The following is a 24,508-nucleotide window of genomic DNA, read 5'->3' as shown; positions in this document are numbered from 1 at the left end:
CTTTTCATAGACTCCCGTTCCCATCAGAGTGAACACAGAGAATCAGGCCAGCTCAAGCTACATGCCGCCTCACCAGGGCAGCCGAAGACAGAGGTCTCTTGGGGACTCTCTAAACCCCAACTAACTGTGCCGGCTCCTGGGACCCCTAGGCCAGGTGGAAGTGGGGTCAGGTGTAAGTGAGTGTAGCCGAGTAGCAGCCACTCCAGACCATTCTTCCTGCAGTGAAGTAGCTTCTAATGAAACCCCAAATGGCAATAAAACACGTAGGAGTTTCTTTGCAACTCAGTTCCGATTTAAATCGGGGTTAGTTCTAACAGTGAAGAAAATTTACCCCAGAGATCTGTCAGCATATTTTATACTCTAAAAAGTCTCCTCTAACCCTGCAGCAATTCCAGAGAGAACCCAAGTTCATAGGAACCTTGAGCATCTGAGATGGGGGGTCCTCCTGCGGGACCTTCTCATGCCTCCTCAGAGCTAAGGGCTCGGTCTTCCCCTGCCTGCGACGGAGGGAAGGAGAAGCACATATATTCACGAGCACACACACACACACACAAACGTGCCCACACGCACACATACACACACAGGACTCCAGAATGGGAGGGGATGAGTAAGGGAGAGCTTAGGAAAATCGGTATAAACCTATAAACACGTTGGGTGAGGCGGACGGTCACCAAGCGAAGAGAGAGGTGCTGTCTTGCACCCCTCAGCTAAGAGCCCACACCAACGCTCCGTTGGAAATGTCTGGCTGTGTCCTGACCGCCAGTAGAGGCAGCTGGGCTTAGAAACCCTCCTTCCCCTTCATTCATCTCTACAATGTAGAGATAAGAGCACAAATCAGAGCATTTCATCCATCGTGGCCCGTGCTGCCAAGGTGGCACTCGGCAGCCAGAGAATGTTTAAGTCATTTAGTCAAGCCAAATGGGACGAGCTGCTTCCTCCTCCGGTCCGCAAAGCAGGCACCTGCACTCTTTATGAGGCAGGAGCCCCTCATTCCCTCGAGGACAGCTCTTGGACCAGCCTCCCTCCCTCCCCTGCTGTGCTGACCTGCTCTCCCTGGGACAGACTCCATGCCCTGGCCTTCCTTGTTGCGGAGAAGCGATGGCTGACCTGAGACTCGGCTGAGCAGCAGATGAGCAGGTCTGACAGGTCCGTCCTTCCGGGCCCTGCCCACAGAGCCCGTGCCTTACACTGGGTCTCCACGTATCCCTCAGGGGCCAATCCATTCTCACGGCAGGGAGGACACGTGCAAAAAGTTTGTTTTGCTTTTGTATGAACCCTAGGAAGCCGCAGATGGCAGCGATCCAGAGGATGATGGAGAATCTTGGGATGCAGGGAAACTTCTCTCCTCTGGGAGCATAGCCCCTCAGAAAAATCCTAGGAAGGTCAGGATAAATCTGGAGCTCCTCTTCGGTTCTCAGGATCCGTTGTGGGGAGCATCTAAGGAATTCCAACGGATCTGCCCAAAGTCAACATTTGATGACCGCTATTTGGGATGAGACAAAAGTCTTGGCTGTTCTATGTCAGGGTAGATCGAGAATCTGGTCACTTCTCACCACTGGCACCGCTGTGCCCTGACCTCTGCAACGACCTCCCAGCTGCCTGTCGCCATGCCCCCCTTGCCAATTCTTCTGCCTGCAGAGTGTTCGAGGATGAGCCATGGCACGTCACTGCCTTCTGTCTACAAGTCCTCGCATCCTCACCGTGACCCACAGGGCCCTGCCTATCTCGTACTTGCTGCTCTCATATCCATTTCCCTGCTCCATACACGTGTGCTACTTGAAAGTCTTCGAAAGCTCCAGGCACCCTCCAGCCCCAGGGCCTTTGCACTTGTGGTTCCTTCTGCCTAAAATGCTCTTTTCTTTCCCTCCTCCTTCAGGACTCCACTCAAGAGCCATCTTCCCATTCTACTTAAAATCATGGACTCCCCACCCTCATCCTCCCTCCCCTTTACCCTGCTTCATTTGTGTCTGTCAGGATCATTGCTTCTTAATATATGATATGTTCCAGTTACTTGTTGGTCTCTTGCCTGCCTCCCCACTATGAGCCCGCAGCCTCCAGAAGACAAGTATTCTTGTCTCTCCTGTTCTCTGCTGCGTCCCCACCCCCAGAACAGTGATGCTCCATACACATGGGTTGGGTGAACGCGTAAACATTGGTCGGGTGCCTGGTTCCCACCGAGGCAGAGACTAGTCAAGAAAGAAGAGAAGTTCATGGCTCCATGGGCTGAGCAGGAAGGACCTTAAGGATTCTCATCCCAACAGACAAGGGTTGGTTCCCAAGGTCACACAGCTAGCTGATGGCAGAACAGCAACCAGAACCCAAACCTCCTCCTGACCAGAAGGACAAGGCTGTGGCCACCTGGGAGGAGCAGGCAAGAGCACAGATCCGAGGTGAGACTTGGACGCGGGCTCTCAGCCCAGAGTCGTGGAGCTGCTGCCCTCCAGCTGTCCTCTGAGGCAGGATATTTAAACTCCTGAGGCTTGGCTTTCTTTCCTCTCCAGTTAATAGTGGCACACCTGTATCAGGGTGGGAAAGCACTCCCCACCCCGCGCCTGGTGCGTGGAAAGTTCTAGATAGTTATAAAAAACTCAAGGAAATGCCATCATTCTAAGTCAAAGAGGAGGCCAGTGGCGTGTGCTGAAGGTGCTTCTGCAGTAAGGAACAGAAATACCGGGAGCTCTAGGGACAGAGTTGAGGAAGCCCCCAGTTCCCAAAGGGCCATGAGCACAGGAGGGCGAAAACCATTTCTTAGTCACCATGGCATCGTCAGGTGGACCCCGACTGGGTGACTTTTCCACACTTCCAAGGTCAAGGAAGCGGTATTTCTGGTGACCTTGGCTTGGTTGAAAGTGTCTTCTGGAGGAACTCGCAAGGGGTGGGCTGGGGTGGGGGGCTCAGGTGGCATGGGGACAGCACCACCTAGTGACCACATCCCATAGCAGCGGTCGGTAGTCACCATGAGCCGCCCGGGGCCAGCCACAAGCACCTGTGGGTGACACTTTATCCATAAAATGTAGGGAGCTTGAGTGAGGGGCTTCTGGGCTTGCCTTGCAATCAGGATGCTGGCAGCAGGTGAAGACGCCGTGCTAGGCACGTGAGGGTCCGGAGAACTGGAGTGCAGGTGGAAGACAGGGGTGACTGGCCCCACTGCCCTGCGGGGCCAGGTTCCGGGTAGAGGCTGACCTACCATAAATGGGAACTATGCTTCCTCGCTCTTCTGAGGAATGCTGGGGAGAATTCCAGAATTTCTAGGCAGGTTCTCAACCCCACACTGCAGAAGACTGAGTGCGTGTCCCCGGGGCGGGGCCGGGCGGGGCCTCTGGTGTACAGACCAAGTAGCGTGGACCGCACACCCACCTCTGGCCCGCACCAACGCCGAGAGTGGGTTGAGGAGGGAGGGAAGCAGCCATTCCCCCAGGAGCAGGTAAAACCGGTCATTCTCTGTTGGTTTTCATATTCATACACGGAACCACCAGCCTGTCAACCCCACTTGCCTGTCTAGGCATCTCAGATCTAACCCAGCTAAATCAGGTGAAATTCACACAACATGACATTGACCATTTTCTTTTATTATTTATTTATTTATTGTTTTGAGTAGGCTTCATGCCCAGCGTGGGGCCCGAACTCACAACCTTGAGATCACGAGCCGCACGCTCTACCGAGCGAGCCAGCCAGGTGCCTCTAAGATTAACCATTTTAAAGCGAACCATTCTGTGGCATTTAGCTCATTCACAGTGCTGTACAAACATCACCTCTAGTTACAGCACATTTTTGTCCCCAAAATGAAGCCCTATATAGGCCCATTGAGCAGCTCCTCCCCCCATCTCCCGGAACCACTAATCTACTTCTTGTCTCTATGGATTTGCCTCTTCCGGACATTTCATAGAATCGTGCACATGTGACCTTTTGTGTCTGGCTTCTTTCGCTCAGCGTAGTGGCTGAGTGATTCCACCCGTTGTGTGGACGGACCACGTTGCGTTTATTCATCCCTCCGGGACATTGGGCTATTCCCACCTTCTGGCGATCGTGAGTCATGCTGCCATAAACCGGTGCACACCTGTACTCCTGGGGGTCTGTTGATCTATTAACTTTGCCCCCAGGCTACCCCCCACTGCTGTCCTATGGCCTCCCCATCTCACTCTGTGGCCACTCAGAATGCTCACACCAGAAACCCAGGAGTCCATCTTAGTCCTCTTGAGCCTTGACAGCCCCTGTCCGCCCCATACATCACCCCAACCTCTCCCGAGTCCTCCTCTCCCCGTCTCCACTGCTCCGGTTTTGGCAGCCGCCACCACCTGTCCAGCAGGGCTCTGCGGCCCCTTGGGCCAGCCTCTGCACCTCTTGCCTCAGCCAGGTCATCTTTCTAAACCACTTATCAGAATGCATTCCTCTCTTCCCAAAGAAAGTGACTCCTGTGGCCACCAGAAGGAATTTAAACTCCACTCACATCCTGTGAGACCTTTTATGATCTGGCCTTGCTCACCTCTTCTCCCACCCCCACACTCCATCCCCACACTTGCCCACATTCACGATGCCACAACCACCTTGGCTCTCTGTCAACTGCACCAATCCCCTGCCTGTCCAGGAGTCTTCACACTCATGGTCCCTTCTTCCTGGAACACTCCTCCCTGGGGTGTTGCCATGGCTACCTCCTTTAATAATGTACGGGGCACCGTCCTCCAGTAACCTGGTAAATCAGCGACCCACTAACTCTCTTCCACTTTGCTTTTTTTTGTTTTGTTTTGCATCACGCAATTCTAAAACCTGCAATTATCTTACTGGTTTACATGTTTTGTAGGGCTTGCCCTCCTATGGAACACAAGCTACGCGAGGCAGTGCTGTCTGTCCTGTCCACTGCCCCTTCCGGCACCTGGAACAGTGCCTGCACCAGAAAGATGCTCTTGTACTCCTGCCGCCCAAATGCTGGACACCGGCAGTGTGTCGTCTCGGGTCCAGCCAGTGGGTTCAGGAGCTTAGTGAGCTCTCCCCCCGACTAGGTGAGGCTAGAGAGGTCCGTGCCTCTCTAGTGTTTACCCTCTAATACCTGGTGGTGGGCAGGGACCTCTGGCAGGAAGTCCATCTTCGGGGACAGCCCCTCGGATTCAGGGCATCAACTCCTGTGGTGATGATTCATGGGAGCCCAGCCCAGCAGCACTACACCCAAACCTCCTTCTGCCCCTGGACAAGACCAGCCACTTTGCCTTCACCCCGAGGCCAACACAGGTAACAGAGAAAAGAAGTAGGTGGGCTCCTGTGGTGTAGCCCACAAATCTGTTCCTGTCTTCCCTGTTGCTCTGGGATGAGCTCGGGGATCTCCCGAACAGCCAGATCCATCCTGCGTTCCTCCTGCCCTCTTACTCCACACAACCAGGCACACCTACTATGTGCCAGACGGCGATGGGGAAAAAACAGGCATGGGACCTTGCCCTCCCTACGATTAGTCTAATCAGGTAAGGTAACCTCCCCCCCAGCCAAATATAAAGGTGTGGGAAGTGAGGTGCAGGAGATAGAGGAGCTATTGCACCCAAACAGAAATGGGTGGGTCCCCTGTGGTGACCAAAAGTCCTGGGGTGAGGGGCCCAGGGTTGATAAGCCCTCTAAATCCATTTTTTAGGGGACCCAGAGTGGGGCCATTTCTAGTCTGCACCTTCTAGCTGGAATTACAATTGAGGTTTCTGACAGAATGGAAACATTAATCTGGATGTTCAAGCAACGGACTGCTTACTGACCCCCAAGCTGGGTTGTCAATTCCTGGGTTGTACGTAGATGCTTACGCCCAACACAACATAGCTACGTGGGGAAATATTTTCACAGACAGAGCAAGTAACTAAAGCATGTTCTCAATACACAAATGACTAGATTATACTTCCTACTGGTGATAAAGCAGAACCAGTTTCAGATCTACTGACCCTGTGGTGTGCGTTGCATAGGCTGTGAAAACTGGTGCGGTGTTGGAGCAGGGAAACCTCTCCAGAGAGGGACTCTCTCCCAGCTGCAATAGCCAGGGGCCATCTGTCCTACATAATAAAAACACGGCTCTGCTGCGATCCACTGAACCCACTTCCAGCTCCAAGCTCCCTAGAGTGGATTAACCCTCTTTATCCTTCCAGAGGCCTCGTGGTCACCAAGGGGGACCTGCCTGTTATATTCGGGTGCAGTCCCTGCCGTGTCCTGCACCTCACTTCACAAACTATATTTCGGGGGAGGGTGTCATCCCATTGGATTAGATTAACCTCAAGGACAAAGACCAAGTCGGCCTTGTTCCCCATTGTTCCCGGTGAGCACTGCTCAGGAGAGACTGCACCGACAACCGCCCTCCTATCCCCAAAGCTCTTGTCCTTTTCATGGACTCTGGCCTACAAAGTCAAAAAGTTATTGGCCCCAAACAAAAGGAAGAGGCTTTTAAGATGTGTGTTCAAACAGGGCTAAAGAACATTGCCAGGAAAATGGCGTAAGAGTGTGAAGGCCAAAGACAAGCCTCGGTGGATGGTAAGATGAAAAATCTCTGAACAAGTGCAGAGAGGCAATCATCCTCTTCACACTTGGTAGGAATGCAAGAATTTTTTTTCTCTCCTCATTGATACCACAACTTGTAAAGTCAGTAATCTTCAATGTACTCTTTCCCCCACTCTTGGCAAGGCTAAGTACCTAGAGCAGCGCCGTCCCATAGGAGTATCATATACAGTGTAATTGAACCATTCTAGTAGCCATATTTTTAAGACAGGTGCAATTAATTGAAATCACATATTTCATGTAACTCAGTATATCTAAAATATGGTCATTTCAATAGACAGTCAATGTAAAGGTTATTCACGAGATATTTTACATTCTTTTCTTACAGTTTTGAAATCCATGTGCATTTTACAACACGGCCCAAGGGCACAGCTTGCAAAACAGTGTGTACAACCTCAGAGAGGGCACCGGATAAACCTTTGTGGAGTAAGAAGACTTAACAACTTACATTTTATTTTAAAGTCTAAGGAAGAAAGGCGGCTTTAGAAACATTTAATATTTGACGAATACCAGCATTCTTACTAGGCCTGTTTATCAGGTCAACCATCTTGTAGCATTTGGACATACTCGGCCCTTAGGGCGAGAGCTTCAGGAGAAGCCAGCCCTCATTGACTTGTTTGCTGTCAACACTGCAACGCACTGCACTCTGCATGTGTCTGGTTTAGTGGATGAAACATTTGTCCACTTTTAACTAAATTAACCTTCACAACAGGAGAGCGTTCAAACACCCCTGGAAAGATATGGTGGATTAAAGACGTGCCCAATCATGCGAACCAAGCAAACAGTGAAAAAGCGAGTGTAACCCTCACGAAGTTAAAAGCGAGATTCTCAATCTCGAACACAGAATGAACCCAGGTCAGGAGGTGACGCGGGTCCCGGGGCGAGCAGGGAAGCCCGCCATTAGGGGCACTTAGGGAAGTTTAGGGTCAGACGCAGGACCGGCTCCCGTGCACAGGGAAAACCCAAGCCCTCCGGGGCCCCCTTCCCGGGCAGGCGTGTCTGCCAACCCCCTCCCCCCGCCCGCAGGGGGCCCGGGAGCTGCAGGTGCAGCGCAGCCCGGGGGCCGTGCCCGGGGCCCGCCCGCACCCCCGGCCTGGGGCGCTCCCCTCACACACTCGACCGCGCAGGGGCTCTCTTCCTTAGGGTCTTAAAACCCGGACAACTGATCAGAGCTGGTAGCAAGGCTTTCCAAAAGTAGACCGTTTGCGTGAGGTTTTCCGCCGGGCGCCAGCGCTGCCTTTCCCGCGGCGAGCGGGCGCCCTCCGCCCGCGCCGGGGACCTTGGCGGAATGAGGGTGCGGACGAGGCTCCTCGCTCGGTGGCGGCCGTCAGCTGGGAGCTCCAGGCCCGCCAGCCCGGCGACAAAGACGTAAGGAACCACAACCGACCAACCCACTCGAACCCCATTCCGCGGCGCCTCCGCCCTATTTATAGGGGCTGGGCGGTGCCCCGCCCCCGGCGAGATCCTGCGGGAGCTTAAATCGCGCGAGAGCGGCAGCAGCACCGCCCCTCTCCCTGAACCCAGCCCCGTTTCCCTTTTCACGTGGAGAGAAGCTCGCGGCCCCCGACGCACGCTCGTACGCACGCGCGCGGTGGCGTCAGTTCCTGGCGCCGGCGGCGCGGGGCCCTGCTTCCGCTTTCCGCTGCGGCGCGCGCTCCGCTCTCAGCGGACTCGGGATCATGGCGGCCACGGCCACGATGGCGACCTCGGGCTCGGCGCGGAAGCGGCTGCTCAAAGAGGAGGACATGACCAAAGTGGAGTTCGAGACCAGCGAGGAGGTGGACGTGACGCCCACGTTCGACACCATGGGCCTGCGGGAGGACCTCCTGCGCGGCATCTACGCCTACGGTCGGGGACCGCGGGGCGCGGGCGGGGAGGGCGGGGGCGGGGCGGGGCGGGAGTCCCGGGGCCAAGGACGGGTTCGGCGCGTCGTCCTGGGTGCGCAGCACCTCGCTGGGCCCGGCGAGGGCTGTGAAGTCTTCGGGCGCCGGGGAGTCCCCCGTGCAGCGGATAACAGGCTTGTTAGGGACCCGCGCTGTCTGGGCCCTGAGGGTTTAGCCCTGAACCCGGCAGGCTCGTGCCCTAAGGGAGCTTAAGTGACTTCGGGGAGAAGCGCAGCCTGGAGCCGAGCTTGCTTCAGGCAGTGGTGATGGCTGCGAAGGGGCAGGGTGAGGGGAGTAGTGGGGCTGATCGGTAAGGGGGCTCCCAGGAGAGGCTGACATTTGAGCTGAGGTCTGGATTAAGGAGCCCGTTGTGAGAGGACCGGGCAGAGGGAGCAGCTGGTGCCAGGACCCTGCAGCACTGAGTCGGATGCCTTCCGGGAACAGAAAGAAGCCCTCCGTGGCGGGAGCCCAGGGGCGACTTTGGAGCGGCAGGCAGGGCCAGATCTTGCAGGGCATCCTCTAAGGTGATGAAGAGCCTGAATTTTATTTCTAAGTGCAGTGGGAAGCCATTGGAGGGTTTGAAGTAGGGGGATGACACGGTCAGATTTGCACTTTCGGAGGTTATTCTGGGGGTGTGGATTTGAAGAGAGGTGAGGCAGGGGAGGAAGGAGGGACGTGAGTCCAGGAGAGAGTTGATGGTGTTGAGGTGGAGATGGGTTGAATGTGAGTAGCAGGGGAGGGAGGATTCCCGGATTTTGTGAGCACCTGGTGGGTGGTGCTGCCATTTGCGGAGGTGGGGAGCACTTGAGGGAGGCAGGTGAGTTTGAGGGGCCTGTGAGCCAACCTGTTGGAGATGTCGGGAGCCTGGGAATAGGTGGGGCTGCGGATGCAGTTGGGAGTGATCAGCATCTTTGCCTGACACGTGGGACTAGGCCGCGTTTTACCCAACAGTCCTTGATATTACCACAGTTTAGAGAGAGCAAGGGGATGGGAGGTGAGAAGTGCCATTGCTGCCGAGCCGGGCGGTGAGGCTGACAGTCCTGCCTGCCTCTTGGCATCCAGGACATCCCTGCCCCAAACACTGTTTTTAGTTTCCCATCCGTGTGCCTGGTCATCACGAGGGTTTTAAATCATCTGTTACAGTTTTAATGTTAGATGGGAAATCCGTGCTACATTTTAAAAGACTACCCAGAAGTAACTAAAATATCTTTTGTACCTAAACTTCTGTTTACCTGCAAGATAACATTTATTCCTTCAGAGTAGCCTCATTCTTTGGTAATGTGGTAATGGCTGTGTTGGAGGGGGTGGTGTTGTAGTTCATGAGGCCGCATCACACGTGGAAGGAGCACAGCGTGGACCCCCCCCCCCCCTACAGAACCGCCCGAGCCATGGAGTCAGTGCCGATGTAGTGGCATGAACAGCGTGCAGACTGATCCGGAGAGGAAAGGGGTGGCTACAGTGCTGCTGGATTCATTTTCCACTCTTGTAGTTTAAAAAGTAGTGGAAACAGTAAAAAGCGATGCAGGCTGCTGTAACATCAGCACAGAAGGAGTCGGGGTAAAAGGCGAGCCTCTCCCACCCATTCTCAGAAGGACCACCGTTAATATGTTGGGGTTTTTTTTTTAGTAATCTAACTGGGGTCTCTGGATTCTACAACGATGTTTCCTTTATTTTATTTATTTTTTTTTAAAGATTTTATTTATTCATGAAAGAGAGAGAGAGAGAGGCGGAGGGAGAAGCGGGCTCCCAAGGAGCAGGGAGCCCGACACGGGACTCGATCCCAGGACCCTGGGATCATGACCTGAGCCGAAGGCAGACGCTTAACCATCTGAGCCACCCGGGCGCCCTGCAACAGTGTTTCTTTTATAGAGATTTTGTCTGTACAAATAAGATCCACGTTAGTTTAAAAATACAGTTCAGCCCAGTTCATTCAGCAGCTGTTTCTTGAGAGCTCTGGTGTGTTGGATTTTGGGTTCAGAGGGGTGGAGGTGGGGCCTTAAAAAAAAAGATACCCGTCTGTGCACCAAGGAGCTTCCAGTGTCCTTGTGGTTAGAACTAACTTTCTCTGTTTCTCTTTACAGGTTTTGAGAAACCGTCGGCCATCCAGCAGCGAGCCATCAAGCAGATAATTAAAGGCAGAGACGTCATTGCTCAGTACGTCCCTGGCACGATCGGGGTTGGGCGCTAGTTAGCTGAGTGCGCTGGGAGGACCGCTCTTCTCCTCTTCCACAGACTCGCCACCAACCCTTCCCTTGACTTTAGCCGCAGGGTGTCTTGTTTTGTGTGTGTGTGTGTGTGTGTGTGCGCTTTACTCTAGAAAGCTGTTGTATTTTTAGCCAGCTTTACTTCTCTGTTGGCGTGTGGAATGATTTATAATACTCTCTTAATGGCTTTATTCCTGATTTGCCTTAATTTTAAAGACTTCTTTACAAGAAAATTTATTTTTGGAGGACGGTTTGGGTCCCAAATTACAGAAGAGCATTACATTTTTAAAAAAGGGAATCTCTCTTTTTTGCCACCTGTAACACCTGTCAGGGTTATAGACCCTGCAGCTCCGACTGCTCCTGATGCAAGAGCTGCATCTGCTGGCCTTCCCGCCTGTGACACCATGCGGAGTCCCACCCCTTGCGGTGAAGGTGTTGGTCCCCTTGGGGAGGTGGGCGTCTGGTCGGAAGAAGCTGCCCAGGTGCTTCTGCAGCCCGCCCCTCAGAGCGCTGCTGAGGGTCGGGGGGTGAGAGTGGGACTAGGTAGCCCGTCCTTCTTCACCCCTGCACCTGTGTTTTCTTTCTCAGATCGCAGTCCGGTACAGGCAAAACTGCCACCTTCAGCATTTCTGTCCTCCAGTGTTTAGATATCCAGGTAATCTGCCGCTCTTCAAATGAACCTTCCTTTAATCCTAGGAAATATTTCCTTTTCTCCTGTAACTGCAGTGTTCAAAAAGGACAGTTTTTAAAAATGTCTATTTAGTTGTACGGACTCAAATTTTTTAAGAGACTCTGAACTGCATACTAATATGAGAGCTAACTAATATTGTCATAAACTCCTTGTCATTTAAATGGAGAGATATTTTAGGGGCCATTCTTGTCTGCAAGCAAGAATCCTGCCCAGTGTACCCCACGATTGCTGGGTTCACACTTGAACTTATATTCGGGTTTGTTTATCTCCATTAGAAATGAGATGTGTGGCTAACACGTGGTAATGTTCAAAATAGATCTGCATCTGAATTAGTGCAGTCTGCTTTGAGAATACTGAGGATTCTCTGTTTTCTGACATTATTTTACTAGGTTCGCGAAACCCAGGCTTTGATCTTGGCTCCAACAAGAGAGTTAGCTGTACAGATCCAGAAGGTGAGCCAGTGTGAGGTGGTGCCATGTTCGCAAGTGCTGCTTTCTTGTTCAGGTGTAAAAGGCCGGCGGGTTGATTTAATCTAATCCTATTTTTCGGTTCCCGATTCCTAACATTTTGTCATAAATCATCATTACAGGAGTTGCTGGTTTATACTAAGTTATTTTTAGCGTAGCTGGTGTGATTCCAATAGCTTTTTGTAGTCTCAGAATTGTAATTTTTTTCAACGGAAAATCCATTTTAGTAAAATAATTATAATTTTTGTATTTTGAACAGAGTAAAGACTTGATATATATTAAGATGTTAATATTGTCTTTGGGTGGCTAGGATTATGAATTCCATGTATTTTTGGGTTTTTTTGTAATTGTATTGTTTCTGTAATAAGAAACCAGTAAAATTGGGGCACCTGGATGGCTCAGTCGGTTAAGCGACTGCCTTTAGCTCAGGTCATGATCCCAGGGTCCTGGGATCGAGCCCCACATCGGGCTCCCTGCTCGGCGGGGAGCCTTCTTCTCCCTTTCCCACTCCCCCTGCTTCTGTTCTCTCTTCTTTCTGTCTCTCTCTGTCAAATAAATAAAAATCTTAAAAAAGAAAAAGGAAACCAGTAAAATGAACTTCATTTTGGCACAGAAAAGCCTAGAAGAGGGAGGTAGTTTCATGGTGTAAATAATACGTGGAGGGTCATCTTATATTGGAGTAGAGATTACCTTCACTTTGGGGAAACTCAGGTCTCTGGCTTCAGTGTGGTCCTGAGGGCACGCCCCAGATGTGACGTGTGTTTTAATTTAGGGCTTGCTCGCTCTGGGGGACTACATGAACGTGCAGTGCCACGCCTGCATTGGGGGCACCAACGTGGGGGAGGACATCAGGAAGCTGGACTACGGGCAGCACGTTGTGGCTGGCACACCCGGGCGTGTCTTTGGTAAGCACTTCTGTCTGTAACAGTCGTGCAGTGGGTAGTGTTTGTTAAGACATGCTCGAATGACCCAGCACTGTTCTCCGTTTGCTGTGCTGCGTGCTGGAGTGTTGTGTTGGGGTGACGTGTAAGAAGTGGACAGAAGTTTCTGAAATGCTTTGAAACCAGGTGGAATGGCTGGCTGCTTCCTTGTAGCCTGAGGTGTAATGATTTCACACTGATTCTACAGACATGATTCGGCGCAGGAGTTTGAGGACACGTGCCATCAAGATGTTGGTGTTGGACGAGGCCGATGAGATGTTGAATAAAGGTACGAGTCACAAAAGCCTAGATGTTCTCCTGACCTTGAACTGTTAACGTGTTCACGACATAGAGTTGAAACGTGGAGCGAATGCAAGTGTTGCAGGTGTCAGCAGAAAGCCTCGTGCCCTGGGGGCGGCTGGGGACGTGAGATGTGCACCTTGCTTTTCTCACCGGGGTCAGGGGGTAGGGGGTGCGTGAGGCCGGTGGCAGCCAGAACCCCGGCATCTCTGCCCGGACTCGTGCGGTGTTGCTTCTTGTGCATCTGGCGGTTGGCACTGACGGAGAGGCGTGAGCTTGAGGTGGGGCGTGTAGAGGTGCCTGCTGTGGACTGTGGGGGCACAAGAGTGTGTCAGGGAAGCTGGTTTTGTGGCAATGGGGTATTCTGTTTAGATACTCTCGTTTATTTAACTAGTTGTCTTATTGGTTGTCTAAGCTGATTTTACTTTTTTACCGGTTGATAAGATAAATTTCTAGACTTATTATGTGTATTTTCTAGGTGTTTCATGTGTTTCTACCAAAACGTCTCAGGACAGATATGTGATGCCCCTCAGTGATGACAGCTGTGGCGTTAGTCCACGGCGGGGAAACACGTCATGAAAATGTCACCTTGGGCCAGGGCCTTGTTACGTTGTCCTCCCTGCTCACCCACACCCCTCCCGCCCCGGTCTCCCGCATCATACCAGGGGGTTGGTGGGGTGCCTCCCAGACATCGGGGTCACCCGGGTGGAGGAGGCGCTAACCAGCAGTGCAGGCAGGGTTCTCGGGGGTTCTCTTGGTGTCCAGGTCCCCAGGGGCTGCTCTTGAGCTGCGTGAGATGGCATAGCTACTATGGGGCACGCGGGCCTTCGTGAGTGTCTGGGGAAGCTGTGGCTGCCGGTGGTTCCTTGTGCTCCGGCCCCGTGGGCAGCACTTCGTGGGGTGAGGTCTCCAGACCAGCAGCGTCCACATCCTCTGGGAATTTGTTAGGAAGGCAGATCTTGGGCTCTGTCGTTTGTGTGATCACAGCCTCGAGGTCTTTTAGGGGGCCCTGGGAGGCTGGGCATTGTCACAGGCTCACCTGCTGACCCCATCCTGCCCAGGCCGGGCAGAGTCGTGGTGTGGTGACCTGTGGGCCGGGTGCCACAGATTGAGTGTAGTTGATGCATGATGTCCTAGTTTCCAGTACACAACTGTAATGATTCCGTGTGTGGGAGTTGTTTTATAACTGGAAGGTTGTTTTGTAAAAATCCAGATCTCTGGATTCTTTTAAATATGGCAGATGTGGCCACAATGGACGCAGGTCCTCCCAGGGCAGCAGCAGCTAGGACAGCCTTGACTGCCAGCAAGCGTCTGAGCTTGTGGGCGACCCAGGGCTGGGTTTCTGTTGCTCTTAACTGTCGGCACCCCAGCCTCTTGGGGTGGAGCCATGATCCCCAGAGCCTACCAGGGAGGGGCAGGGAGCGGCAGAGGGGCAGGGAGCATGGATTTCCCGGTTCTGTGGAAGAGATTCCTTGTACAACCTTACACCTCACAGTCGCCACTTCTGTGTCAAAGTGTGCAGCCTTCAAAATTCACCGTGCCTCATCCTTTGTCCCAGGTTTCAAAGAGCAGATCTACGACGTGTACAGGTACTTGCCCCCAGCCACGCAGGTGGTGCTCATCAGTGCCACGCTGCCTCATGAAATCCTGGAAATGACCAACAAGTTCATGACGGACCCCATCCGCATCCTGGTGAAGCGGTAGGAATGCGCTGCTTCTGGGTGGTGCGAAAACAGCCACATAGCTTGTATTTGGGCCTTAAAACGTGAAAATTCTTTTTTATTTTCTGTTTTGAAAAGCCAGCTCTTATATGTGCATTCCCCTTTGGCCCAGTAATTCCAAATTTATCAATTAGCTGATGGTGTTTGTCCATCAGTGTCGTGGGAGTAAAATACATAATCCGAGAGATAGCGGCCATTGAAGGCTGAGGCTGGTCGGCGTGTGGCCCGTGCGGCGGGAGTGTTGACTGCTGGGAGGGCTGTGGCCGGGAGGGGCGGGGGCCGCCGTGGGGCAGGCAGGCGCCGGGAGCAGTGCTTGGCTTGTGTGCGCCCGCAGACCTTGGTGGAAGAATGTGTTCACCGGACTTGTCTTTGTCTTCCAGTGATGAATTGACTCTAGAAGGCATCAAGCAGTTTTTCGTGGCGGTGGAGAGGGAAGAGTGGAAATTTGACACTCTGTGTGACCTCTACGACACGCTGACCATCACTCAGGCGGTCATCTTCTGTAACACCAAAAGGAAGGTACGTGGCCACCTTGAGCTGTTCGGTGTCTTTCTGGCCCAAATGGAAGGTTCTCATAGGAACGCCCGTCAGCCCTTCTCCTTAAAGGCTCAGGAGCGAACAATCGGGCGTGTCCAGTGGACTGTGCAGAAGTGTTGATGCTGGTCCCATGAGCGAAGGCTCGGGAGTCAACTGGTTTTAGGTGGGACCCGGGCCTGGGTTTTGTAGGCTCCCAAGCGATGCTCGTGTGCAGATGCAGCGGAGAGCCCCGGCGGCTTCCTTGAAACAGGGAAAGGAGTTGGGCCACGTTCCAAAAAAGATGGGAATTTAAATTTCAAATGAGAACAGTGAGAGATAGTCCTTTTTTTTCCCTTGAGAAATTTATATGGAACAAATAGGAGTTTTGCCCTAAATGTGCTAGGGAAAGTGCAGTTTTCTGCACGTCCAGTGAAGATTGGTCTGAGTTTTAAGAGCACTTGCGCTGTGCACGTTCACATTGGTTCTGCTGTAGGCGATCGCAGTAAAATCCAGAACACACCATCTGGTTTGGTTTCTGAGCTTACAGTGGCGTCTGCTGGTTTGACCTGCAGGTCGACTGGCTGACAGAGAAGATGAGAGAAGCCAACTTCACGGTCTCGTCCATGCACGGGGACATGCCGCAGAAGGAGCGCGAGTCCATCATGAAGGAGTTCCGGTCCGGTGCCAGGTGGGCCGGCTCCTCTCTCTGCACCCGGTCCCACCGGTGGTGTTCCCTGGGCGCTCTGTCTGTGGGCTGTGCTGGATTCCCCTCATGCTCCCGGCTGTAGAGGGAGCTGCCGTGGGTGCCCTGGGCTAGGTTGAGTGGTGGCAGCCTTCACTGGATAGGTCGGTTGCCTTATTTGAAGCATGTTTCTTCATTGCCGGATAAGGAGATTTTCTGTTCATCTTTCCATGATTAGTCTTTAGCTTAATCCCACTGTGGTCAGAGAATGTGCTTTGTTGACTTGTATTCAGATGTGCTCGGTGGCCCAGCACACGCTTACCTTTCAGATGCATGCGTGTGTGTGCAGGCTGAGCGCCATGGGGTGCCCTGGAGGGGCAGATGCTCGGCATCCTTGGCTCGGTTTCTCTTAACCGTCCCGTCGGCATCGAGAGTGCCGTGGATGCAGTTCTTGGAGGCTCGGTGAGCTCCTGCCAGATGTGGCCTAAGGCCGGGCCTGCAATGCGGAATCACTCTGTTTGCGGAGGCGCAGTTTTGGTCACAGAAGCGTCTGTGTCTCCCATCCTGCTGTGATGCAGCCATGGCAGCCGCGGCCAGAGGCTGTCCTCTTCGGGCATCCTCACACCCTCCGCCTCCCGTTTGTGGCCGGAAGCTGCCGTGTCCTTGGTGCACGCGGCACGCCGTGTTTTGGTTTGGGTTTCCCTGTAGTCTAATGGTGATCGCGGTCTTTTAATTGGAGCCGCTGGTCTGGTTTTATTAATGCCGACACTGGTACGTGTGGTTTAAACCGACTGTGTCGTAAGTGCATTTTAGTTCTCATGTTTCTTCCCTAATTCGTTTATTTCTTTATTTTGGATTCGTTCTTACTCTTATTCCTTCTCCCCTGTTCTGATTTTGGAAAACATTTCTACCTTCATGAGCTGAGTAGCCTCCTTGGCACAGCGCGTGCCGTCCTCAGCACCTGTCGTGGCGGGCACCGGGGCCCTCGTCCCTGCCCACAGAGGCCGGAAGCGGTGCCGTCAGCGACCCTGCTCTTCCGTGGAAACTCCACACGACATCTTTGCTCTGTTGGCAAAGTGTATCTACGTTCAGACACGTATTCAGCATTTGTTTTTTTCCTTTATCTCTGACCTTCTGTTTGGGATGGGTTTTCTTCTCCCTGAAAAACGTTTTTATGTATTTAATTTGGGGCTACCAGTGACCAGATGTGGGTTTTAGTTTGTCTGGAAGTGTTTGCTTCACTGTGAAATGCCTCCTTCCGTTGTCTCGAGAGAGGGATCTGCTGAGAGGATTCTGGGTTAACGGTTGTTCCGTCGTGAAGTCCCTGCTGCCCCCGCTGCCGTGGTTGCTGTCTCTCCCGGTCCCACCCTGATGTGTCTCGGTGTGGCTCTCGTGTGGCCCCTGTGTGACAGGCATCTGACCTCCGAGCCCGGCCTCCCCTCCCCGCGGCGGGGGTCCTGTCCTCTCCCCGCTGGGGCTGCGCGTGCAGGTGATGGTGTGGCTGTGGCACCTTCCTGTTCTCCCACGTTGTTGTCCCTTCGTATTCTGAGTGCTTCCAGACCAGTCGCGGCTGATAACCTACAATTCAAGCCACGTGTGTAATCTGGGGTTTTCTGGTGGCCACAGTAAAACAGATAAAAAGAAGCAAGTGAAGTTGATTTTTAATGTATTTTATTCAACCCGATGCGGCGTATCATTTCAACATTTTCAACATTTCATTTGCATTAAAAATACAAATTAAGGTTTTTCTGCTCTCTTTTTGTTCTAAGTATTCAAAATCCCGTGCGTATTTTACATGGCCAGACACCCCACTCCAGCACATTGCGGGTGCTTGGCCGGCGGTCCGCCAGACCCTGTCCTGCTGAAGGGCACGGTGTTGTGAGTTGCAGTTCAAATTTGAACACACAGTGAACCCCGCACCTAAGTCAGTGACGCTGCCTTTCCTGAGTCCTTGCTAGGCAGAAGTAAAGTGTGTTTCCCAGTGATTGACAGGGGACTGGCTTTCAACAAATTGAATGCAGTACAATGAGAGGTACTTGAATTGTCTTTATCGTTGGTAGCACGCGGGAACTCAGTACAGCTGAGTACGTGAAGTGCCCTTCTGCACGGGTCTGGTGCAGTCCGCGACCCCTCACACCTGCGGGGTGGGGAGGGTCCTGTGTGGGGATGACCCAGTGTGTTTTCGACTCCTAGTCAGTCTAGAACCTTTTTTTTTTTTTTTAAGATTTTATTTATGGGGATGGGGGGGAAGAACAGAGGGAGAAGGGCAGGCTGACTCTGTGCTGAGCGTGGAGCCCGATGCGGCGCTCTGTCTCATGACCCTGAGATCATGAACCTGAGCCGAAATCAAGAGTCGGATGATTAACTGACAGAGCCACCCAGGTGCTCTGCCAGTCCAAAACTTTTATGACTGAGGTGATTGCCTCAAATTCCTTCTCCTTTTGCAGCCGGGTGCTCATCTCCACAGACGTGTGGGCCAGGGGGCTGGACGTCCCGCAGGTGTCCCTCATCATCAACTACGACCTGCCCAACAACAGAGAGTTGTACATACACAGGTACGGGCGGGCTTCTCGTGGGTCTCCTTAGTGGTGGGCTCGCCGACACCTTTCCTGCTGCATTTACTGAAGTGGTCTGTTCTGCTCTTGAAGAATTGGGCGGTCGGGCCGTTACGGCCGCAAGGGGGTGGCCATCAACTTTGTGAAGAATGATGACATCCGCATCCTGAGGGACATCGAGCAGTACTACTCCACCCAGATCGACGAGATGCCCATGAACGGTGAGTGGCCGCCCGTCCTGGGTGTGGGGGCCCTGGGGTCCTTTTTCCTGTTCTCTTTGTGTTTTAGGGACGTCTCTTGTGAGCCTCCAGTTAGAGCCGTGCGTTTTCATCACGTTTGTATTATTCCTTCATATGTGCCTTTCTGTCTCTTAGTGGCTGACCTGATCTGAGGAGCCTGCCGTGCTGACGAGGAGCTGGTGGCCGTCTGCCCGCCCTGTGCTCTGGTTGGGAAGCGCTCAGGGGCGGCTTCTGGGTGACGGGGTTTGTGTAAACTCCCCGACAGCCCCCAGGACGAGCCCTTGTGTTTTTTTCTTACCTACATGTAAATAATGCACTGCTCTGAGTGTTTTTCATTAAATGTTTAGAACTTTTACCATAAATCCTAATTTGTTTCTTTTTTTTCTTTCTTTTTAACATTTATTTAAGTTATCTCTACCCCCCAACATGGGGCTCGAACTCATGACCCTGAGAGCAAGAGTCGCCTGCTCCACTGGCTGAGCCGGCCAGGTGCCCCTGTAATTTATGTTTCTTAAGATGTCCCCAGCTTTTCTGGTAATGTGCAGTGTGATCTGGGCAGCAGGTCAGGCCCTTCGCCCCGTTCTCTGGTCTCTTGAATGGTAAATGGAAGTGGTAGAACTGCCCGCCTCTGCAGACTGCCCACGTTGGTCGGGATGATGGCACTGCGCACTGTTCAAGGTCATCCCACGATTCTGATTGGAGGTGTTTGCGTTCGCATGGTTTATGAAGGGGACTTCCGGTATGAACTCCGTCCCAGGGAGACCGCACGGGGCCCAGAGGCAGTGCGTGCAGTCGCCTCCACGCCGGCAGCCGAGACTCTGACACCACAGCCCCGGCCACACGCAGCCACACTGTCTCCAGCCAGGACGCGGTAGCTGTGCCTGGTACCGAGCCCCGTTTCTCATGGACGGGAGGGAGGGAGTTCAGAGGTGGAAGAGTGGAGACCACGAACACACGTCCCCAGCTCGGCCTTGGGTTTGTGCACCAGGTGCCGAGGGACATGATCAGGAGTCCTGGGCGAGTGACTGGCCACCAGCCGTAGTTGTCCTGGCTTCATAAGCACGGCCTACTAACGGAGGAGGAAGGGGTACGCAAGGGGAGGAGATGGCGGGAAACCAACCGGAAGGTAAGACTCTCGAGAAGCTGAACTTAAGTGCCGTCTAGGAAAATAGCAATTAGGAAAATGCCGGTAGTCCCGAAAACCGTTCGAACTCGCGGGTGACTCCGATGGGATCCGTGCCTATCAGAGGTTTAATAACCGTCCGAAGTGTTGCAAGGCTGTGGCGGATATTTATGTTGGTGCTGTCGAGAGGTACAGACTTTCTGGAAAGCAGCCTGGGTCTGAGCAGTGGGAGCAATTAAAATTGGAGTAAATTTGCCTCAGGCAGTAGTCTGGAGCGTAGACTGCACAAGTGCATTCCCCACGGCGTACTACGGCACTGGGAAGGGAAGTGCATGCTCGGCCCTGGGGGCGTTGTGGGTGAGCGAGGACACTGGCATTGGTGCAAGTGGGCGGCAGTCGTTGGGAGGCAGCTGGAGTCAGCCCAGGCAGGTTTAGCCGAGTCTCTTGGCAGCTGGGCATTGAGAGAAGCACGGGGGCTGCTGTGCCCTGCTCGACACATGTTCAAAGCCATTCAGCATTCAGCGTTGAATATTCAAATATTCAGTAGCTATTTTTAGCGATTAATAGCCAGACAGTGGAAATACCCCAAATACCCATGCACTGGGAAGTGTGTAAGTGCCCGCGATGGAAATTACCTGGCGACTCAGAGGGTCGTGGTGCTGACACCTGCCACAGCTCGGGGGAGCTTGGAACGCCCGCCTGGGGAGGGCCGCTGGACACGGGAGGCCACGGAATTCCGCTTCTCTGAAGTGTCCCGAACTGGTGACTTAGACAGCTAGCAAGCAGGCGGTGGTTTTCCAGAGGCTGGGGGGGCGACCAGGGAGTGCGTGCCCCGGGAGGTGGGGGAGGTCGGAAACGTCCAGGAGTGGGGCGGTGGTCAAGGTTGTGCAGCTGCGCTTGAAAGCTGGTGAGTTGCATGTGAGTGGGTGTGTCTGCCCCATCCTCCTCTAAAACTACACGGAAACAGGGCAGTGCGCAAGGGGAAGGTCCATTGTCTCAAGTCCCAAGTTGAAAGACTGTTTTTTTTAAAGTTTTTATTGTTATGTTAATCACTGTACATTACATCATTAGTTCTTGATGTAGTGTTCTATGATTCATTGTCTGTGCATAACACCCCGTGCTCCACGCAGAACGTGCCCTCTTTAACACCCATCACCAGGCTAACCCATCCCCCCATCCCCCTCCCCTCTAGAACCCTCAGTTTGTTTCTCAGAGTCCATCGTCTCTCATGGTTCATCTCCCCCTCCGACTTACTCCCCTTCATTCTTCCCCTCCTGCGATCTTCTTCTTTTCTTTTTTCTTAACATATATTGCATTATTTGTTTCAGAAGTACAGGTCTGTGATTCAACAGTCTTGCACAATTCACAGCGCTCACCGTAGCACATATCTTCCCCAATGTCCATCACCCAGCCACCCCATCCCTCCCACCCCCCACCACTCCAGTAACCCTCAGATTGTTTCCTGAGATTAAGAATTCCTCGTATCAGTGAGGTCATATGATACATGTCTTTCTCTGATTGACTTATTTCACTCAGCATAACACCCTCCAGTTCCATCCACGTCGTTGCAAACGGCAAGATCTCATTCCTTTTGATGGCTGCATAATATTCCATCGTGTATATAGACCACCTCTTCTTTATCCATTCATCTGTCGATGGACATCTTGGCTCTTTCCACAGTTTGGCTATTGTGGACATTGCTGCTATAAACATTGGGGTGCACATACCCCTTCGGATCCCTACATTTGTATCTTTGGGGTAAATACCCAGTAGTGCAGTTGCTGGATCGTAGGGTAGCTCTATTTTCAACTGTTTGAGGAACCTCCATACTGTTTTCCAGAGTGGTTGCACCAGCTTGCGTTCCCACCAACAGTGTAGGAGGGTTCCCCTTTCTCCGCAGCCCCGCCAACATCTGTCGTTTCCTGCCAAGTTAAAAGATTGTTAATTGGGTTGTAAAATGAGACACAGCTACACACGGCTTACAAGAAATCATCAAGGTGCAAATAAGTGAGCCGTGCAATGGGGACACCTGCCATCATAGCACACTAACCAGACGGAGCCTGGAGCCGGCGTGTCTGCTTCGGACAAAGGTTTTGCTGCCATGAATGTTACCAGGGGTGTAAGTGGAAAGGTAACTCATCAGAAACAATGTGACAGTCCTCAGTATCCACGGACCCCATAGCAGAGCTTCAAACAACGGCAAAACCCGATAAAACTGCAAGGAGAACGGGATGAACACACAGCCGATAGCTGCCTTCAGTAAACTGTGCTAGGATGAACACACAGTGTCCTCATCAGGCATGTTCAGCATCAGACCATGGCTCTGGCTGGTCAGTAAGGCAACAAAAGGGGATAAAAGGCATCTGGTTGGAAAGGAAAAAGTCCTCATGCACAGATGACAGGATCCTTCAAGTAGAAAATCCTAAAACCTGCAACAAAGAACCAATTAACTGAGTTTAGGAAACATAGCCGTATACAAGGTTCAATATTCAAAACCCACTTGTACTCCTGCATGTCAGCAGTGAACACTTGAGAATGAAATCCTGGGGATCCACCAGACAGGAGGTATGTAAGCTCTGTGCACTGAAAACCACAACACGTCACTGGAAATGCCCATGAACGAGAGAGGTGCCGTCCTATAGAGGAGCCGGCGTCGTTCAGTTACCGGCCCTCCCCATGTTGTTCTGCAGTCAGCCCCCATCAAAATACCGAGACTGGGGCCAAAATTGACAAGCTGATTCTAAAATATATATGGAAATACAGAGGACCTAGCGTAGGCAAAACAACTTTGCGAAAGCGGACAGAGCTGGAGGACTTCTACTACCTGATAGCAAAGGATATGACAGAGTTACGGCAGGACCATCCAGCATCGGCACCAAGGTGGATGCCACGGAGCCCTCGAACACAGTACAAAGTCTAGAAAGAGACCACAGATTTATGGTGAGAGGGTTTTTGACAAACGTACTGAGGCAGTGCAGTGGGGAAAGGATCATGCTTTTAATGGAAGGAGCCAGAACAGTCGGATAGCCGTATGCAGGAAAAAAAATTCCTTGTTACTTTATACCATGTACAAAAAGTAACTTGAGATATAAGGCCTAAAATTCCAAAACTTCTGGAAGAGAGCAGGAGAAAAGCCTGAGGGACCTTGAACGTGGCAAAGATTTCTTTACTAGGACATAAGTAGTTGTAAATCGGACTCTTCAAAATTAAAACCTTTTACTCTTCAACAGGCATCGTTGTGAAAGTAAGAAGGCAAACCACGGCCTGGGAGAAAGAATTCCGAAGCACAAACCTGACGGAGTACGTACAGCCAGAGCACGTGGGGGCTGCTGCTGGGTAGGGGGAGTGGTCCCCTGGAGATGCCCAGGTCCTGCTCCGTGGAGCCTAGATCTGTGTCACATTGGATGGCAAGAGGGACTTCGCAGACGGATGTGATCAAGACTTAAGACGAGATGGTGCCGGATTATCCAGGTGGACCCAGACTAATCACACGAGCTCTTGAAACTCCATCATCTTCTCGGCTTTGGTCGGGCAGAGTGGTCTGGACCTGGCAGCGCCGGAGCCAAGATGAGGAGCAGCCTCTAGGCGCCGCGCAGGACGCGTGGCTCACAGCGGGCAGGAGCCAGACCCCAGACCTGCAAACCCGTGCACGGAACCAGATTCTGCCCCAGAGCCTGCGGGCAGGAAGCAGCCGCGCTGCCCCTCGACCAGCCTGCGAGGCCCGGGCCGCCCTCCCGGCCACCAGCACCGCGACGAGGTGCGTCTGCTGTTTTCAGCCACTGAATGTATAGCCATTTGTTAGGGTAGCGATGGAAAAACTACAGTGTCTATCATCTGTGTGTGACGTGGTACCCGTAACAGGCCGGTAGTCCGCGTTAGAAGAGGGCCGGAGATGTGAACGGACACTTCCCCAGAGACTTACGGGTGACGGACGGATCTAGGTCCGTGGAAAGATACTGGGCGTTGTTCGTCTGCAGGGACAGGCGCGGGGACCCGGAGCACTGCTGTCGCCAGGACGGCCGAGCGTGAGCCGGCCGGGGTCAGCGAGTGCCTGGGGCAGCGGCCGCTCTCACTGCTGCGGGGAACGCAGACCGGTGCAAGCACGTCGGAGAGCAGTCGGGCAGCTTCTAGAACAGGAATCACACCACCCCCACACGACCTGACCGTGTCACCCTGGCGTGTGCCCGAGAGAAATGAAGACCTGTTTGTCTTCATCAGCTCAACGCAGCTTTATCCACACTGGCCGGAAATCGAAACCAGCCCCGAGGCCCACTGAACAAACTGTGGCATATCCACACGGAGGCAAGTATTTGGCGGCGAAGCAGGGACGTGCAGTGTGGGCGAGTCTCAGAGGAATCAGGCTGAGTGACAACCGATACATGCTGGATGCTTCCATTTCCATAAACTTCTGGAAAACACACTGCAGACCGGTGGTTGCCTGGGATGGGGGCGTAGGGGCCCATCTCCCACCCACCCTATGCCTGGACTCCAGGCCCAGTGGGACGTTCTCCGGTCACCTGAGAGGTGCCTGAAGGTGGCACGGGGCTGTGCCGCCTTCAGGGCGCACAGTGACACGCACCCCGCCCCCCCCCCCCCCAGAGCATCCAGGGGCCCATTGAGGATGGAGGGCTGCCTCCATGTGCTGGCCCTTACACATCCTTTCTGCCCCGAATCCCAGAAGGACCAGCGGAAGC

General features: G+C 53.0%; 1 protein-coding gene across 1 annotated transcript; it reads left to right on the top strand.

The window, feature by feature from the left end:
* Positions 1 to 8,144: 8,144 nt before the first annotated feature.
* EIF4A3 (eukaryotic translation initiation factor 4A3) lies at positions 8,145 to 19,056 on the top strand. Its single transcript, XM_027568307.2, has 12 exons — positions 8,145 to 8,361; positions 10,478 to 10,550; positions 11,189 to 11,255; positions 11,681 to 11,743; positions 12,531 to 12,663; positions 12,887 to 12,967; positions 14,537 to 14,678; positions 15,080 to 15,218; positions 15,788 to 15,903; positions 18,345 to 18,452; positions 18,546 to 18,673; positions 18,827 to 19,056. The coding sequence occupies exons 1-12, from the start codon at positions 8,193 to 8,195 to the stop codon at positions 18,841 to 18,843; spliced, it is 1,236 nt and encodes a 411-aa protein (XP_027424108.1). The 5' UTR covers positions 8,145 to 8,192; the 3' UTR covers positions 18,844 to 19,056.
* The last annotated feature ends 5,452 nt before the right edge of the window (positions 19,057 to 24,508 follow it).

Source organism: Zalophus californianus, chromosome 16 (assembly GCF_009762305.2).
Source record: "Zalophus californianus isolate mZalCal1 chromosome 16, mZalCal1.pri.v2, whole genome shotgun sequence".
Taxonomy (NCBI): domain Eukaryota; kingdom Metazoa; phylum Chordata; class Mammalia; order Carnivora; family Otariidae; genus Zalophus; species Zalophus californianus.
The sequence above is the reverse complement of the archived record's forward strand: the minus strand, read 5'-3'. Positions and strand labels throughout refer to the sequence as shown.